Here is an 18,662-nt window from a genome sequence, read left to right on the forward strand (position 1 = left end):
GAAAAACACTGAAGTAGTATTTAGAAAACAGAAAGAAATTAATCTTTTTTAATGCGAAATTATCATGATTCCATTGCTTTTATGTGGTGTGTGGTTAAGTCACTGACAAAAACAAATGGCCACGAATAAAGCAGGTTTTCCTGGGGCAGAGGGATGGTCTTCAAAAGATGGTGAAGTGAACATGATGGGTGTTTGCATTAGAGATGGTTTCATGTTTTTCTTAAAGCAATATAAGTGCAGCTTGTTGCTAAAAGTTAGTCTCATTTTCCACCTTGCAGTCCTGACCACGTCCTTCTGCACTCTCAGCCTCTTCGAATCGAGTGATTTTTCATTTTTTTGCTTTTCCCCATTTGCAGACTGAGGTGGATCAGAAGCCTGAGCCAGCTCAGCTTGAGATTGCCCAGTTGGTACATCCAGTACAAGGTTGATGGAATGGGAAGGAGGGGACTGAGCTGTCTTATCCTGTTCTAGTTCAAAATGTAATGAAAAACTGTTCTGGAATTACCAGCTGAGACACCTGAAGCAGAGTTTCTGGTTTGCCTCCTTTGCTGTGGAGGTTGCAATCCTTAGTTAAGAATGACAGTGGGGAACAAAAGAAAAGACCCAGTGCATCTCGGTCTTGAACACTTTGAGCTGTTTCCAGTTCAGGTCAGCTGTGGATTTAATTTAAGATACAGTCCACGGACTTACCTACTTTGTTTGAAAACAGTGTTACTGATTGAAACTTACCAGTTTAAACATCACAATGTGTCAGTTGAGAAGAAAACTAAGTAGAACAGGGCTGTAGCTTCTTTAAAAGCCAATCTTTTTTTATAAAAACACCTTAAACCAGAAAGTATGATGGGAATGTGAGAGGCAAGTCAGAAAATGCTTCCTTAGTGAAGAGAACTAAGTGAAGTGCTGGTGCACTGGTTATGCTCAAGCATGGGGAGAGTAAAATGGAGAAGGGATGAGAGGGAAGAGTGTGAAGGGATGTTTTCACACAATGTCTGTCTCGTTCTCTGAGACACAGAGTATCTCATCTTTGAACAAAAGAAAGATAATAAACCCAAAGCAATGAAAAGACAGAGTTGTCTTGTTGTGCCTTTTTTGGTTTTGCGGACCTTTTTAAAAGGATTCAGTATTTTGAAGGGTAATTAAGGGGGTTGGGATCTGCCTGCCTGTGACTGGCCTTGAGCACAGACCCTTTTCCTGGGGCTCTTTGCCCAGTTTGAGCTCCCTGTTCACACGGAGGCAGAAAGTGGAAGTAACTTTTCATCTGGTACTCGCTTGTGGCTGCTCTGGGTTTCACAGATTGTACCAACGTTGCATTAAAGTACTTTGAAATATCATAATGTTTTTGATGGTATTTAAACATTCATGTTAAGTCTGTAATTGCTAAGAATAAACCATTGCCAACAGATGAGTCATTGTCAGTAAGAGTCATTGTCAGTAAGAGTCTTCAGGCAAAGGGGGAAGGTGGAAGTCTGAAGGTCATGTATTCCATGTTTTTCACAATTTTAGGGCATTAACATAAATCATCTGTATTTTATGTAAGCAATTTAAGCACAAAATTAATTTTTACTATTTTAAGATGTTGATGATCAAGATAATTGCTAGAGTGCTGTTTAACAGGCATAAAATCAACTCAGTGTTTTTTCAAAATCAATTACTGGTTTTGCCTGTTCTGCAGTTAAGACTTGCAAATTACTATGAGAATCCTTGACTTTCTCTGTTACCCCATTGCCATAAACTCTTGCAACACCAATGCTGTTGAAAATTACTTGGCCTTCAGGGTTACATTAAGGAAAAGAAAACCCTTTTGGTTGAAAAGAAAACAGTCCGTGTGTAACCTGGCAGATGGGACAGTGTTACCTTCAGAGGTGAGATGTGAAAGCTGAATTTGCCCCATTCATCAGAAAAGTACAATTAATTCCTTAATTAATTTCTTTTTATAAATTGATGACCGTAGCAACAACATGCTAGTAAGGTTTACCTCACAGCCTAACTTTTTCACTTCACTATGTCCTGCTGCTCCTTTCCTGTTCACCATTTCCTGCAAATGACACAGGGAATACTGTGGTCCACGGTGGTGGCTGTGGTGGCACTGTGATAATCTGAAAGGAGAATAAAGCAAGACCTCTAGGAATATAATACATCTTTTTATTCATTGGGTAAATGTAGTTGGAAAAAATACTTACACTTCTGAGTATGTGCTGCATTATTTCTGACATGTCACTCGCTATCACGGTCATTTTCCTATTTATTGAATCTATTCTTTTTAATTTGGCCTCTACTTTTCATAGGTGTATGTAATCATCTTGTCTCACATGTGTTTCTCAGTTCTTCTCTTAAGTAGTGTTGAATCTTAACAATTTCTAGAAAAGATGTGTGAATGAAAGATTTCAAAGAGAATTTTGGAGGATATTCCTGTATGACATACTGCTCCAGAGCCTTTTGACATGTGGGAGCTGAGCACCAGGTGACAGCTCTGGAAAACCAATCTCCCTTCTGGTGCTCATCCTGCTTGGTGGTGTGGAAGTATTTTTACTGGGGAGTTAGAGCCATGATCCTGAAAGCCGTTTGAATGCAGAATTCATAGTTATGAGGGAAAAAAACCCCTTTGTTTTCTATATTTATTAGATTGATAACATTGAGGGAACAGTGGTGGCCAGGGGGCAGATTTTCTGAGGGTTTGGTTTTATGAGGGGAAGCTTTGTTTGCTTTTGTATGGAGATTTGTAGTGGGGGAATTGAGTGGGTTTTGTTGGATTTTGTTTGGTTTGTGGGGTCATTTTTTTTGAAATGGGTGGTCAGTAGGAATGCTGGACACTTGAGGTTGGTTTATAGCAAACAAAGCAATGTTTTGTCTTGAGAATTTTGTTTTGTTTATTACAGGTGCACCCTGTATCCAGTAACAAAACCTTTAGAAGAATGAGAATTCAATTTCTCATGTTTTCAATTATCTGCCTTCTAGTAGAAATACTGATTCTTTCACTTACAGAAATTTTTCTTCCTTCTTTATACACAAAACAGTTATTCCAGTAGTTTGCTTCAGGCTTATGCTTTCATCTTGCCCGTAAATCATCAATTTAAATATAATTTTAATTTTTTAATTATTCTTCTAAAGATTCTCATTTGTTAGTAATGTTAAGACATGCTGCTTATATTAGGATAAGAAAAAGGCTGCAAAATAATTAAGATGTGCATGAATTGTATGAATATGCATGAAATATAAAGAAATTAAGTACTGATGTATCGATGAACAGCTTGAAGTACTTATTTATAGTCAGTCAGACACTTTTCTACCACTTACTCAAATATTTCTCCTGTATATATATACTTATGAAAGATATTTTTAGCTAGTGCAGCTATTATATGCCAGCACATAACTATTAGAGACATATCATTCATTTTTTTATGTTCTGTATCTGAGTAATAAGTAAACAAGTATTTAGGAGAGTGAAAATCTGTGATTTCAAGCCTTCATATTCTGTTTTACCACCTAGTTATCTTTCTCATATGGGCTTAGATGTGTAGTTTTTAAGTTTAAACATTGTACATTGAAACCTTACGTAATTTAGTAATTAAAAATAACTAGTCAAAATACATGCGGTTATGAGAAGTTTTTCTTATGTCTAGTTTTATGTCTTTAATTCTGTGAGGAATTAATTCCATGAGGAATTAATTCTGTGAGGTGCTTTTTTAGGTAAAAAGCAAGGTGAGAAAGACTTTCGCTCTTGTGAGTTGGCTATCCAAGATTTCAAGCACTTCACACAAAAAAGTGTTTTGTGGAAAGCAAAATGAAATGAATCAAAAGATAATTTCCATAAAAGTGGAAGTGGATGGAAAGCAGCATTTGTGATTGAAACGTCTCTCTTAGTCTTTGTAGTCTGCATATGTCAATGGTGGAAAGACACATACAAGAAGTAAATCCGTGGCAGTTTTTAATGCAGCGTGGCACTGTAATGAAACTGCAGGAGAGTTATTAGTGTGACTGGTTTTGACAGTGGATAATGATACCACAATGTCTGGCCTACAGAGTGTTCTCTTTTGTTCTGTCTCACCTAGTTTCACTCAGTTTTTTGACTAATTTCTGTAAAAGAGAATTACGGGTGTATTTTAGAGATGCCATGATTACAAAGAGCAGTAAGTGCTAAAACTAAATTACCATGGTGCGTGGCATCTTCGGTCATTTGGGAGGTGGGGAAGAGGAATAGGTGATTCAGAAGCTGAGCATTCAGTCTAAGGGTGCTGAGTGGGGCAACCCTGGATGTATGGACAGACTCGGGAATGATATGGTGGAGAGGAGTGCTGTGGAAAGGGGCCAGTCCTAGTCAATGGCAAGTTGAACATGAGCCAGCAGTGCCCTGGCAGCCAGGAGGGACATCCCAGTCCTGGGGGACATCAGGCCCAGCATGGCCGGCTGGGCGAGGGAGGGGATTGTCCTGCTGTGCTCTGCTCTGCACTGGGGCAGCCTCACCTCCAGTGCTGGGGAAAGTTTTGGTGCCACAATGGAAAAAAGACTTGAAGCTATTGGAGAGCAGCCAAAGGCAGTGAAGATGGTCAAGGCCTTGAGGAGGAGCCGTGTGAAGCTGAGGGCACTTGGTCTGTCCAGCCTGGAGGAGACTGAGGGGACACCTCACTGCAGTTACAACGTGCTCATGACGGGAAGAGCAGGGGCAGGCACTGATCTCCTCTCTCTGGTGACAGTGACAGGACCTGAGGGAAGGCCTGAAGTTGTGTCAGGGGAGGTTTAGGTTGGATATTAAAAAAAGATTATTCCCCCAGAGGGTGGTTGGGCACTGAACAGGCTCCCCAGGGCAGTGGTCACAGCACCAGCCTGGCAGAGCTCAAGGACTGTCTGGTCAGTGCTCTCGGGTATGTGCTGTGGCTCTTGTGGATGGTTCTGCACAGGGCCAGGAGTTGGACTCAGTGATCCCTGTGGGTCCTTTCCAACTCGGGATATTCAGTCATTCTGGTGCACTTCATTCGTGGACCTTAAGAGGCATTTCCATCAGGACCGACGCGGTTTTACCGGGTGTCGCTGCAGGGTTGGCGTTCAGGGCACACAGAAATACAGAATAGCCACAGGTTGCCAGCAAGGCCCGAGCTGTGCTGTCCTGCAGCCCGGGCAGCCGTGGGGGCCGGAGGCTGAGTCCTGGGACGACCCCAGCTCCGGGAGGATCGGCAGCGGCGGCAGACTCGCAGTCATTCTGTCGCTGCTGGCAGTCTTTCAGGCTGTTAGCACAGGAATAGCTCAATTCTGATGTTGCAGAAGGAATACATGAAAGGTGGAGGCAAACGTGAGTGTTGAGATAGCTTTGTGAAAATCACCCTGTAAGATATTGGTCAGTAAATTCAGATGCAGCTTGTTTTTTGGGGTTGCAGAAATACGGCTTGTATGATCTTTCTGTTTAAAAATATTTTTTCTCTTAGAGCTTGTCAGAACAAGATATTTTTCAGAGCACACTGTTGCTGTTCAGTGTATATGTATATGTGGCCTTTGTTCCTTCTGTCCTCCAGCAGTTTTTTTTTTTTTTCTCCCTTGTCTGTAAGTTGGCTTTTTTTGAACATTGGACAAAAGTACCCGAGTGTTTACACTACACAAACGTTTATCTTGCAAGCTGAATTTGCTCTGAGCTCAGAAAGCAGTGGAGAGCAGCAGGATGAGCTGCTGTAGCAGCACATGGAGCGTGTCCTCTCCTGACCCTCTCCCCTGGTCCCAGGGATGCCTGGCAAATGGAGGCTTGGCACTCTGCCCCGGCTGGTTACACAAGGCTCTCTCCGCGTCCTACTTATCTGAACAAAAGCTGCTCTGAGCAGCACGGACATCACACCTAGGTCACACAGGCAGAAAAAGCCATCTCCTGACAGAATTTTACTGAGTCATGATGGAGCTTTCCTTCATGGTAAGTCGGTGAGGATTGTCAGGTTTCAGATGATGGCTTGCCTTGCTTGCTGAATAAATGCAGAGCCGAGCGCTATTAAACTTGCTGATGTCACCCTGGAGAGGAGGAGGGAGTAGAATCACTACGCTGAGGTCTCAGGTTTGGATGTAAACAGAGACAGTTCTGAAAATCTTGCACTGAAAAGAAAAGGGTTCGTTTTGCTTTTGTCATTTATTGATTAAAGAAACAACAGAACCTTGGGTACTTTCCTGTTACATCGTAAAGAATCGGTGTTAATTATTTGAGAGAAAGCATGTTAAGTTACCAGATTACTGTTCCTTTACTGCCAGACCTAGTGCTTTCATCAGTTCTCTTTATATGGAATCCACTGTACCGCTCATCCTTGGAAAGGTTATCTTCGGAATTGTTTCCGCAATCAGAGGCAAGTCAAGGACTCCAGAGGAGATGGAATGGGCTGTAGATAACTCTGCAATTACAGATGGCTACAAATGAAGATGATTTAGGGCTTGGCTGATCTTTAAAGCCTTTTCTAACCTAAACGATTCTGTGATTGCGCCTTGAGCCGAAGCCCTTGAGGAGAGCCTGTTAGTTTTTAACATTCAGAACACTGCCTTCTAGGTAAATCCTCTTACTGGGGATTTGAATTTCTATAGACTGCTGTCTGCCTTGAGGTATTGTGTGTCGTCTCTGAGCTGCAGCGGCCTCTCCTGCATAACAACTATTCCACACAGCAGTAGCCAGCTCAGTGCTGCAATATTTGAGAGGGGTGCAGATGTTTGCCAGCCGCTGCTGTTGGTTGCAGAAATGGAAGTTGGAAATTATTACTATTTTTTTTAATTTTTTGGTGCTGGTAATTGTGATTAGTGGATCTGCATTTGGCTGACCAGGTTGATGTGTTAGAATGCGTGCATGGGGTTGTTTTTTTTTTTTGTCTGATTTTGAGTACTTAACGGGGAGCTATGTATTATTTATCCGGGAAGAGGTGTAGGTTTGCTCGTGTGTGTGCATTTCAGAGGTTTTAGGTTTGAAAGGTTCTGGGGTTTCTGTGTATTGCTTTTAATTGTGATAACTATCTAGTGCAAACGGTGTGTTTCTCTGTAGTTGCTGGCTTTGGTTTATCTATTTCTTTACCGTTTGTAGATTAGTGATTAGTGCAAATAGAAATTTGCCACACTAAGACAATTTTCATAGTGTAGATTTTTGAATTTCAAAAGCTAGCTACTGTTTCAGTGAATATTTAATTTTTTTAGGAGGCATTGCTGGGAATATTTCTGGTTTGTTTTTTTTTTTTACTGTATAACACTTGATACTATTGGCATACTTAATATATTAAAATGGTTAGATATTCTTACATGGTTGCCTGCTTTCTCTCAGTGAGTCTCACTGCAAAAACCCTTCAGAAGAACTGCCGCAGAACAGTTGTCAGTCTTTTTTCTTTAGATCTGCTTATTTTTTATAATAGCATCGCTAGGTGAGAGCAAATCTGTTCCATTCTGCTTTGTCTTTCCATGGTAATTGTAAGTGACGGTGCAAGGTGACACATCTGTACAGGAAGGATTTTGTACCTTTTAGATTGGTAACACTCAGTTGTATAGGCCAGAGCCTCTTTTTTTTTTTTTTTCTTTTGGCAGGCAAAATGCAATTTAAGATAGAGCATTTTATTTTTATTTAGGGTTTGTTTTTTTTTTAAGTTATCTGCTTAGTAGAATCACTATGGTAACAGACTAAAGGATGTCTCTGAGGCACTCAACCTGCATTGCAATGTAAGTGAGGGGAGACTGTAAGTTGTCTGCCTGCTGAGCAGTAGAGAAAGGAACAGACATAGCAGATAAATAAGCTAATAATTAATATTTGTAAGCTATTATTTAATGCTTGTGCTAAGGTTAAGTTATTTTACAGTGTGAATCCATTATTTTTGTGTTCTCTTCTGGGGGGATATTACTAAAATGTTCATTATAAATCATGAAATTGTGTTGTTGTTCACCTTGAGTTTGGTTCATTTTTTAAATGGTGGTATATGTTACAAATGATGTTGATGAAGTGAGTGAGGAGGAAGCTGCATCAATGTATGTCAGAGCTTATGGAAGTGTCAGCATTCTTCTTATATCTTGTTATGGATAATACATTAATCTTCGAATTTTTTGTCCCTATTAAAATTAGGGGTTTTTTTTGGAAATGGGACGGTCTGATAAAATCCTACAGATCTTAAAGATAATGTTTTGTATAGACATGCAGTACTCAAGGAGTTATTCTGACCATGAGGAAAGTTAAGTAGCATCTGGTAGCTCTGAGTACAACAATACTGAAAGTGTGTTGCTCATATGCATTGATACAGACTTTTTTTCTTCCCAGCTACTGCAGTAGGCTCCCAGTGCCACCTGGTTTGGCATCCTGAATAGTTTGATCTAAATTATAATTTTTATGCTAAGAAAATAAAGGATACTGAGGAGTCAGTCATGATTTGTGTATTAGAAATTGCCTGACACTGTTATTTTGTAAATAACTGTATTTATTAACAGTAGTGTTTCATAGGGTAACTCTTAGGTTCCTGTATTCCTAGGCCTTATTCTCTGTTGAACTAATTGAATCAAAATTTCACACTGTATTGGGGATTTTCTCAAAAGTTGATGGAAAAGCTCAGGCACTGGAGTTTCTGTGCCTGTTCCATTCAGTTTTGTACACTAAATAGTGATCAGTGAATTAACATGACACTTGCAGACAGACTTCATTGCTCTGCTTTTGTGACCCTCTTTATAGATGAATGAAAAACTTACCTGAGAACCTAGAAGGTTTTAAAAGGTATTTTTTGTATTCCTTAAAGAAGAGTGATTAAAATTATACAATCTTTAATATTTAACTCAAGTTTTCTCAACATCTGGAGGAGAGGATGTGAGAACCTATGAACTCCTTATGAATTCATGTTTTAATGTAGAGGTATTCATATTAAATGCTTTTTGACAAGAGTTCAATTTTTTGAAAACTCAAAATCACTCAGTTTGTAGGAAGAGTGTTCCATTTTTCTAGATTGAGTACTTCAGTATTTATCTCCTTGAGGCTAAGAGCTGGTGTGTCTGCAAGTCCCAGTTGTGTGTATAAAAACTTGATCTTCTAATTTTGACCATTCATTTGATGCCTTCATCCTTTCAGATGTAACCCAGTTGTTTGTGAAGATCTGTTGCCATCTTACACTACTAGAAACACTGCAGCGTTTGCAATAAAATAAAATTTACTTTCCTCTAGTAAGCAGTTGAACAGAAATTGAAAATGGTTTTTTTTAAGACAAGTGGTGAAATGCAGTATTGATTTTCAAGTACAAAATTGATTTACTCTTAGTAGTTTGCCCAAGTGCTAGTATTACTTTGTTTGAAAAGAAATAATTCTTTTTTTCTTTCCAGCATTTTCAGTTAGCTTTGATTGACTGCAATCCCTGCACTTTGTCTAACGCTGAAAGTAAGTAACCAAGAAGTATTTATTTTGTTGTGGATTTTTTGGAAGTCTTATGCTTGCAACTGTATGGATTTTTAATGAACCAGGTCTTCAAAATCAAAAGAATTAGTACTGAGAAAGGGAGACTACAAAACTTGTCTCCCTTTCTCAGTGGAGACAGATGTTCCAGTGGAGTTGTGGATTGTTTGAGTAAATGGAATAAGTAAAAATTGAGACTTAGTTTATTTGTTACTCTAAAGGCTTGAATTCTGGAGGAAATCTACTATTTGACTGCTCTTTATTTATTTATAAACTTGGTGCTTGTACCATGGCACACATTTAATAGCAATTATTTAAAACTTTCGTCATCTTGATACTCTGTAAATTTTCAGTGATTGTTCTCATGACATTTGAATTTATAGATCCAAAATTCAGCATCAGTCTTCCTGTAGTAATAAGAAAAAAAACACCCATATTTGATTTTTGGGGTTTTTTAATGTCAACTTTATATTAGTCTGTATTTGAACATGTTAATGTTTGGTGCAGTGTGATCTGTCATAGGCACAATAGTACTGTAGGATGTAACTGAGTGTCCTGCACTATTTATCCATAGTTAGTGGAATTGAATGCAAGAATAAATGTGTGTTTCTCCGTGTTTTGGAGTCTGTAAGAATTAAAAGGCAGAGAGTTATGAAGGAAATTATTCCTTCAGTTTTTAAGATACCTTCATGCTCGAGCTTAAGTTGTTGTTCATGTTGAGTTTAAGTTACTGCCCAAGCCTCACTTCCGAGGCATTGGATAAAATATTTAAAAGCATTTCTTTAAAAACTGGATGGAATTGTGAATATTCTATCAGCAAGGTAGTGAAAGGGAGTTTGTTCACATGGCTGAAACCAGTGGCTGTATCAAGGAGCCAGCTGTGCTTCAAGGCTGTGTTCAAAGCTTTGTCACTTATCAGGAACAAGTACAGATAATTTTGTAAATTCTCCCTGAGTCAATAGGCTTTTATTGCTTTTCCACCAGACATGTGATTCTTTATTGTATTTCGTGTTTGTTCATATTCTTTCTCACTAACTTTTTATCAGTTTTCACTAAATCTCTGAATTTCTATAAGGTTTTCCTAACCCTTCCCCTGCAGTGCCCTCTGCCCCTAGATTTGTGTAGAGGGGTGGCCCCATGTAAAGGCTTCACTGCCTGACAAACCCAGAGGTGAGGGTGAAGAGGGCTGAGAGGTGCTTGGGCAGGTCCCACTGAAACCCTGCCCCAGGGTGTTGGGTACCCTCACTAAATGCTCCATTTAATCCTCCCCCTTGCTTTTCTGAAGGCTGGGGGTGTGTTCCCAGCAGAAATGTTCGAGTAATAAGCATCTCATCTTCCTATCCAGGCAGTCTTTAATCTGACACCTTTAATTTTCCTTTCCCCTCCAAGGCATCGCTTCATTCTGGAGCTTCACAGTGAAAGGGCTTTTTAGGATGGGAAAAAATAAGAGAGGGATTTTTTAGATAATGGACCCCTGAAACAAAAGCATGGCTTTCCTTTCATCAGTACAGAGTGAAGTTGGATGATGCAGTGAACATAATGGGTGTGTTATGTGCTCTTTAGCAAGGAACACAAAAAGTTTATTAAAATTTTAGATGATGCATTTCATTCTGACCTGGTTTCCAAAGTGCACTCAGCTTCCTTCTTTATAGTGGAGGACAAAGCAGTGCACAAAGGGAGATTTTTTCCCTCCCTTATGGCCCAGAGTGAAACTCTGAACTCCCTATTACCTGTATGTATGGTAATTTGGTGTCACACTATTGTGTAGATTCAAGGGAGAGGAATCTGTGTAATTGAAATAAATTGAGCTTGGCTCAAACACAGGTTTTTTCTTACTTGTAATGCTCATGAACATGGAGCAAAAGTCTGTCTCAAAGGAACTTTTCTTTCCTCATCAAAGCAGAATGAGGATCATATTCATCTCAATTAGCTTTATCTGTCTACCAGTCCATGGATAGTCCAGGTTAGCAGTTCTCAAGTCTTTTCTGTGATGATTTGAGCAGCATGAGGGTAATTTTCCCTCTGCTTTTACTCCTAAACAACTTCCATTTTTCTTTCTCCAGGCAGCAATCTTCTTGCCTGCACAGGCTGTATTACAGCATTCTGGACAATTTGTGTGAGGAATTGAAAATGCTTAACAGTAACCATCAGAGTATCACCTGTAATTAACGCTTCTGGTTCAGTTTAACAAGGGAAAGACAATTTCTAAAAAGGAAGAAAAAAACCACCTGAATTTAAGATCCCGTATAAAACTGTCAGTGTGTAACATAATGTTCTGTAACCCAGCTAGTCTATTTCTTGGCAGCTGAATGAAAATGTTTATTTCTAGCTTGGTTATGTACAGAAAATGCTACCAGTGTTCTCTTACCTCAGCTTCAAGATATTTTATTACTGAGTTTACTGAAAGGCTAATGGACTCTCTGTTTCAGAATACAAATAAAATCCATGGACTGCTTTTCTCAATACCTGTTTGCTGGTTTTGTCCTTTGTTAGGATATTCATTTTCTGGGAGGTCTGGTATATTAAATGTAAAATATCAAAGTAAAAAAAACCCTCTTTTGGTATCTTTAAAACGGAACTTGTCCTGGGTTTGCTTTGATAAATTTGAAACATTGTTTATCCCTAATTTCAAAACATTGTAATTGCTGTTGTTCATTAAAACTAATGATTTTGATTTTCCCACTCTTACAGTTCAGTTTCACATTGCCCACTTATATGAAATCCAGGTAAGCTTTAAGCTCATTTTCGTGAAGTGTGGTTGAGATTTGAACTATGTGATGTAATCAGTCTGTGGAATTCAGATTATTGATGCCTTTGTAAAGTTAGACTAAAGTCTTTAAATCACTCAAGAAACTTGATTTGCTTTGGGCATATTAAAAATATTTTATGTGTGGAGTGTCATGGTATAATGTGGAATAGCTATCTTAATAAACATATATTTACTAGTCTCCCAATCTGAGTGCAAAAAAAAAATCCACAATACAACTTTCAGGAAAATTCTTTTATGAGATTCTATTTGTATTTAAAAGGTTATATGTAGATTCAAAAATAGGAAGTTTCTCAATTCATATATATACACATATATACGTATTGTTTCTCATATACACTCAGAGAATCAATTCCAACAAGTTGCCTATGTGCCTTTTAAGTATATGTGTTATATTTGATACGAAATTTTCAAATCTATGTACAATTTTAAAAGTTTTTAAATTTTCAAGTTAAACTGATGCATGTGGCATTAGGGACCTGCATGGGAACAGCAAATAAAGCTGTGTTACTAATTCTGTGTCAAATCCTACCACAGAGCTTTTCAGGTGAATCTTTTGGGAAATTACAGAACACTTAATGAGCTTCCAGAAAAAAGTCAATTGAAACCAAGTGGCTACTGAGATAGCTGTGGCATATTTGAGATTTGACTGACTGGTTACATAATGGAGATTGCTGCACCCTTTTACCACATTTATAGGTATCATATGACTGAGGAAGGGATGTAACATGAAAACAAAACCTGTTGTAAATGAAATGGATGACAGACATAAATTCTATTTTCAGTTACTTAGAAAGTAAGTGCTGTCTTTTGATGGCACAGTGAAAAATGGCCTGAAGTATTTCTAGATACATAAAAGATATAAACAGAATATTTTTCCTTTGAATGCTTTTGGTGCAAAGGTGTATGACAGGACAGAAATCTCCCATCCCAATGCACCATTAAACAACTTCATGGATTGTTGTGGTTATTACTTGGCTACCATCCAGATTCCATTCAGCCCATCAGTTCTGTTTTACTGCAGCAGATCAGAAGGAAGTTAAACACTCCGGGTCACCGTGCCAGGTGTCCTGTGCAAGTGTGTGACCAGTGTTAGCTGTGCTTAAGCTGTGCATTCTGGCTGACAATTAGAGGCAGCAGGAACTTTGTTTTAATGCAAGTCAGAGCAAAAAAGTTCTGGTGCATTCTGCTCTCAGGTTTGGTTTGTCTCACAGTTCTGGTGGGGAGGGATATCTTGTTTTTTTGGAATTTGACAGACTGACAACCAAAAGAGTCCTGGCTTCATTCTGGATATTACCTCTGGCACAATCAGAGAGGTTTTGGAGACAGGCTCAGTTTCTTTTACAGGACCCAGTGAAACAGTTCTTTGAACCCCTCCATATCCTTGAAAATTATCTATTCTGTTAATATTAATGAAAAAGTTAATCCATTCCTTAATTAAGTACCACAGCACTGCACTTTAAATGGTGGATTTCCAGGCTCTGTACGAGAGACAAACCTGGTGCTGATGGGAATTAGCAGTGGGTTTTGTGCTGTTTAATGCTGGTTTCTAGTATTTAACCTCTGGAAGTGAGATGGCTTGTACGATATTTAAAGAAAGATGCTGGATTGGGTTCTCCTCCCCTTTTCCATTTCTAAGACCATTCATGATGCAGCCAAACATCAAGGACTTTGGAATTAGCAGAGAGATATAAAGTTTTTCCCTGTGAGGGTGGTGAGGCCCTAGACAGGCTGCCCAGAGAAGCTGTGGTTGCCCCATCCCTGGAAGTGTCCAAGGCCAGGTCAGACAGAGCTCTGAGCTCTCATCTACTGAAAGGTGTCCCTGCCCATGGCAGGGGGCTGGAATTAGATGATCTTTTAGGTGCTTTCCAACCCAAACCATTCTGATTCCATGAAATAAAACCAAATGTAAACATTGTGACAGGTTTTGTTAGTATTTTACGGCATGTAGGTAATTAGATTTCTAAAGGGTAAATGTACAACAAATAACAAAAGTAAAAAATATTCTAGGTCCAGAAAACATGCTCTTATTTTAAAAGGCCTTTCTGAAACCTCCTGAGCCTGTAAACATATTTTTCAAAGTGTGAATGTTAGGCACTAATATTTCCCTGATTTGACATCTGGATTGCTGCCTCTGCTGTCATGCTCTACAGTGAACTTCTGTTCATTTGCTTAACATTCATAATCATAAACTACAAATTTTGTTCCCGATGCTAAATTTAAAATCTTTTCCTGATTGTTTTTCTTTTGCTGGACATGGATATTTTATTTATTTATATTATTTGTTTTCTTACCAGTTGTCTGCATTTCATGAACACCAATTAAAAATCTTTTCTACCAACTTCCCCTTGTTCCATTTGAAAGTATGTAATTGCTGCTTTAATTTTTCTTCCTGACTAGAATAAGGATTTTAAATCACCAGAGTTTTCTTTTGTGATTTTGAGATTTCAAGAACTTGATAACATTTTTAAATTCTAGTAGGTATTTAATTGTCTAGAATTTTCTTCCCAATTGTCCCTTCAAAACTCCAATACTGATCACTGTGTACTCCTTGGTTAAAAATTTAATTAAGCCACAGTCATTTGCATTTAGGTGGCCCCATTTATTTTAATGCATTCTTCATCTGTTTGCCAGAATGAAGCTTAATGTTGAATTATCTAAAAGCAAATTTGTGGAAGAGGAGGCACAGAACAGTTGAACATTTAAAATACATTCACTTTTAAGCAATTGTTGTTAGGAAATGCAAAGATAAAGGCTGATGTTATTACCAAATAATTCATCAAAAATGATTGAGAAGTCTTAACCTTTAACATACACGAAACAGCTCATACAGTTCACAAAAGTCAGTAAAGACCCAGTCCTAACCTGGAAATGTGTATTCTGTAGCAACACCTGTTTGTATAGGGAATTGAAAATTGAATGTTTCCAGACTGTAGGCACACCTAAACTATACAGCAGATAATAAGATACTGTACCTTTATTATCTAGGCATAAACCTTTTAATTCTGTGTGTGGTGGGACTCTTACCAAGACAACAAATATCTTGAAAGAGGCAGTTGGAATATACCAAAGGAAGAAAAGAGGCAAAATTATACCAGCCACCAATTACTGATGATCTTTTTTTTTTGTTACAAATTTCCTGAGAGGAATTTTTGTGGGGTTTTCTCAGATACAAATTCACATTCAAGTATTTCCCTTAAAAGCAGAATATTCATTGTAGTGTAAGAAGCATAGTGCATGTATGAAGAGTTTACAAAATCTAATAATTTGCAAATTTACCTCAATTATTTTCAGTAGCCAGTTTCTATGAAATACTGTATTTATGGAAGTTATTATCTTACCATATATATACATCAGTCATTAAAGCTTTCATATGCACTGTATGCAAAAAAAAAAAATCTAGAATTTTTGTCAATGTGTTTGTGTGCTGTCAGTGCTGTGAAATCGTTGCTATTGGTGATCTGTTGTAAGCTCTATGATTAATCCATTTACTTTTTTCCTTTTGCAGAGAAAGTATCACTCTGCAAAGGAAGCTTATGAACAGCTTTTGCAGATCGAAAACCTTCCTGCACAAGTAAAAGCAACTGTCTTACAGCAGTTAGGTATGTAAAATTAACTTTTATTTTCCTCTGTGTCTCGTTTTTGACATCTTTGCCTTCAGCAGTGTTTTTGAGGCTCCGTTTCCAAAGCGAGTCTTAGACACACTGCACGTGGTACATGAGAATTTCACCCAGACAGAACATGTAACAGTAGATAATCAAGTAAATAAGAGAGGAGGGAAATACTTTTATTAAACTTACAGAATTAAAAAGCTGTTTTGTGTTAGATTTTGGGCAATGTGAGGGTGGTCTTCCAGGAAAAAGAGGGCAGCAGTTGGAATTCTGTGTTCTCTGTTCTGCCTCTGTTAACATCACTTGAATATGGCCAGGTGAAATGCAGTAAACCTGAATACTCTGGGTCAGACTAAAAGAGCATGGCAACTGAAAAATTTACCTTTTCTTTCTCTATTATTATACTATGTAACGAAAACCAGCTTCTGTAACTAAAAGGTTTATCATCAGGTTCCATTAAAAAAAAACCCACATAAAAAGCGAAAAGGAATTATTTTTTTTAAATTGTCATTTTCCTTGTTTATAGAAAGCTGATAAATAATTTTTAGACAAGAATTGCTAAAAAGTGGGTAGAATAAAATGCTTTTGTCCTCTATGCCATATAAAAGTATTTCCAGAATATTGTGTTTAAATTGTTCAACCCAGTACAGAGCTTCTTCATTCACCTTCATGTTCTTCATCTAATTTATTATTCTAAATATTAATTTAGCCTGCTTATGCCCATTTTTATTTTTTTCTCTCTTCACATAGTGGTCATTTTTGTAACTGGCATTAAGTTATGGCCACAGGGCTTTCTTTTTCTGTGATGTATGGATTGTGTATGGATTTGGAGTGGGATAATTTGTGCTCTGTGACAAAAATGTCAAAATCAGTGGGCTAATTTTGAGTCATCTCTGTGAAATCTCAAATGAAACTGCTGGAGGAGTTTGCTGCAGGACTCTGCATGTTGCTCTTTTTGCTGTTACAGGGCACTGTTGCTTACATCTCAGTAAGCCCTTTGAATTTTTTTTTTAGCTTGGTGTTATGTCACCTAGTCTAAATTGTCAGCAGTTTCGTCCAGAAAGGCTGTGCATCTGATCAGTGGAAGACAGGCTTCTCAAAAGAGCTGACCGGCCCTTTTTTATCTGTTTGATGTATGTTGCCACAATAGAAGCAAAGGCACATGGTTGTACTAATAAAATCCTGCCACAGGTCTCTGTGCTAGCAGTAAGAGCAGTGACTTTGAGAATTATCTGCTGTCTGAAAACTGGATTAACTCTCTTTATTCAATCAGCATAGGTCACCCAGTTTTGTTGTGTGGGTAGCTTCTATGTGGAGAAAGGGATAGAGTGGTCTTAACTGGAACATTGAAGGAATAATGCCTTTTCCTTTGCTCTTCTCTGTTAACAGTGATATTTATCAGTCTGGTGTTTATCACAGATTTAGTCTTTAGCAGCTGGTAATAAAAACACCTCCTCAGGAAGCACATTCCGGGTGGTGCACTGCTGCTTAGAAAAAATAATAGAAAATACCTGCCATCTGCCAGAATGCTACTTGCAAAACCCAGTCAAAACATACTTGTATTTGTATATTGAGCTCTTTTTTTTTTTTTTTAACTTTGATAGAAAAAAATCAGTTTGAAAATAGCTTTTGTTTATTTTCCTTCGCTAGTTGATGTTTACTGAGCCAGATTGGAATTTAGGCAAGTTCAGATATCTTGTGAGAGAATTACTAAAATCTTTGCTCCTGTTGCTGGGTTCCAAAGCTGTAACTGTGGAGGAGAACCCTGTGCTTCCCAGATAAACACATACCCAGTTGAGCTGATGAATGCTGGCTAGTTCAGGTAGACATCACAGTAAGATCTGTACAGGTGGATAAGAGCAGTTTGTTCTTTCTTTCTCTTTGCTGTTCCATTTGCTTTCCAGACAACAATTCTTATCACCACTTTGCCCAAAATGACGTTGAATTAACGAGACTGAACATCAAGTCTGTCCCAGTATTCTTTCTCCAGTTGTACTCAGCTGTTGCATAAGGAAGAGTATAAGAACAACATAAAGATCTACTTAGAGTTCCCAAAGTGCTCTCCCTATGATTTTTGGCTAGGGGCATTCTTAGATGGTGTCTCTGTAATTGGATGAGGCATCTGAGGTGCTGAAATGGGGAAGAAGTTCATGCCTGCTGACACACACACACATATACTAAAGAAAAAGTGTGAGATTGGTGGATTGATTGATAAGCAGGAAAAAAGACTCATGACCTGGGCTAGCACATCAGAGGGATTTGTTCCAAATCTGTTCCAAATGAGATTGCAAAGATGTGCAAAAGACCATGGAACATTTGTGAAGTATGGACAAGGTCTGTGGTTTGGTTTATCGTACTAAAAACATCCCAGCAGTGGAAAAGGTGTCAGTTATGCTGGTTGAGAACTTGAGTTAGAGGTAGGTCTTGCAAATGGGAAACTGCACAGCTTAGGGGTTTTCCGTCACCTTCTTTATGTACTTCATTTTATGCTTAAGAACAGATCCAGTTTCCTCTGCCTGTGCTATTCTAGTGGAAAAGTTTTGTTTGCTCTCCCTTTCTTGCTTTCTGCCTTTTTCAACTCCCTGTGCAGGAAGATAAAATTGGGAAGCAACCCTTGTTTCAGCAGAGAAACCAGATAGGGATTGCTGGTTCTCATTTCTGTCTTCTAGAAATAGACTTGTTCTTTTTTATCACCGAACCTCAGTAAAGATCTCACACAGATACAACATGTTATCTTTCAATCCAGCAAGGTTCTGATGAAACAGAAAATAGGCACACAACATTTCTAAAGATAGAGGAAATTGTTTAATGTCTTTTTTTTTTTTTTTTTACCCTTGTTCATAATCCCTGAACTATTATCTGTATCTCAGACTTTGTCTGCAACAGCATCTGGTACATATATCCTTAATGTACAGTTACTCAGGTGAAT

The 18,662-nt window shown here is 38.3% G+C and overlaps 1 protein-coding gene across 8 annotated transcripts in view; it reads left to right on the forward strand.

The window, feature by feature from the left end:
• Nucleotides 1-18,662, forward strand: part of KDM6A (lysine demethylase 6A) — a 151,088-nt gene that overhangs the window by 82,805 nt on the left and 49,621 nt on the right. For all 8 annotated transcript variants that reach the window (XM_066177059.1, XM_066177060.1, XM_066177061.1 and 5 more), the window contains exons 7-9: nt 9,286-9,340; nt 12,047-12,081; nt 15,631-15,724. In XM_066177059.1, the coding sequence (XP_066033156.1) occupies nt 9,286-9,340; nt 12,047-12,081; nt 15,631-15,724 (184 nt within the window). The remainder of the gene's footprint in view (nt 1-9,285; nt 9,341-12,046; nt 12,082-15,630; nt 15,725-18,662) is intronic.

Source organism: Chamaea fasciata, unplaced genomic scaffold, assembly GCF_029207755.1.
Source record: "Chamaea fasciata isolate MVZ Bird 193981 ecotype frontalis unplaced genomic scaffold, bChaFas1.0.hap1 SCAF_2, whole genome shotgun sequence".
In the NCBI taxonomy this organism is placed as follows: domain Eukaryota; kingdom Metazoa; phylum Chordata; class Aves; order Passeriformes; family Sylviidae; genus Chamaea; species Chamaea fasciata.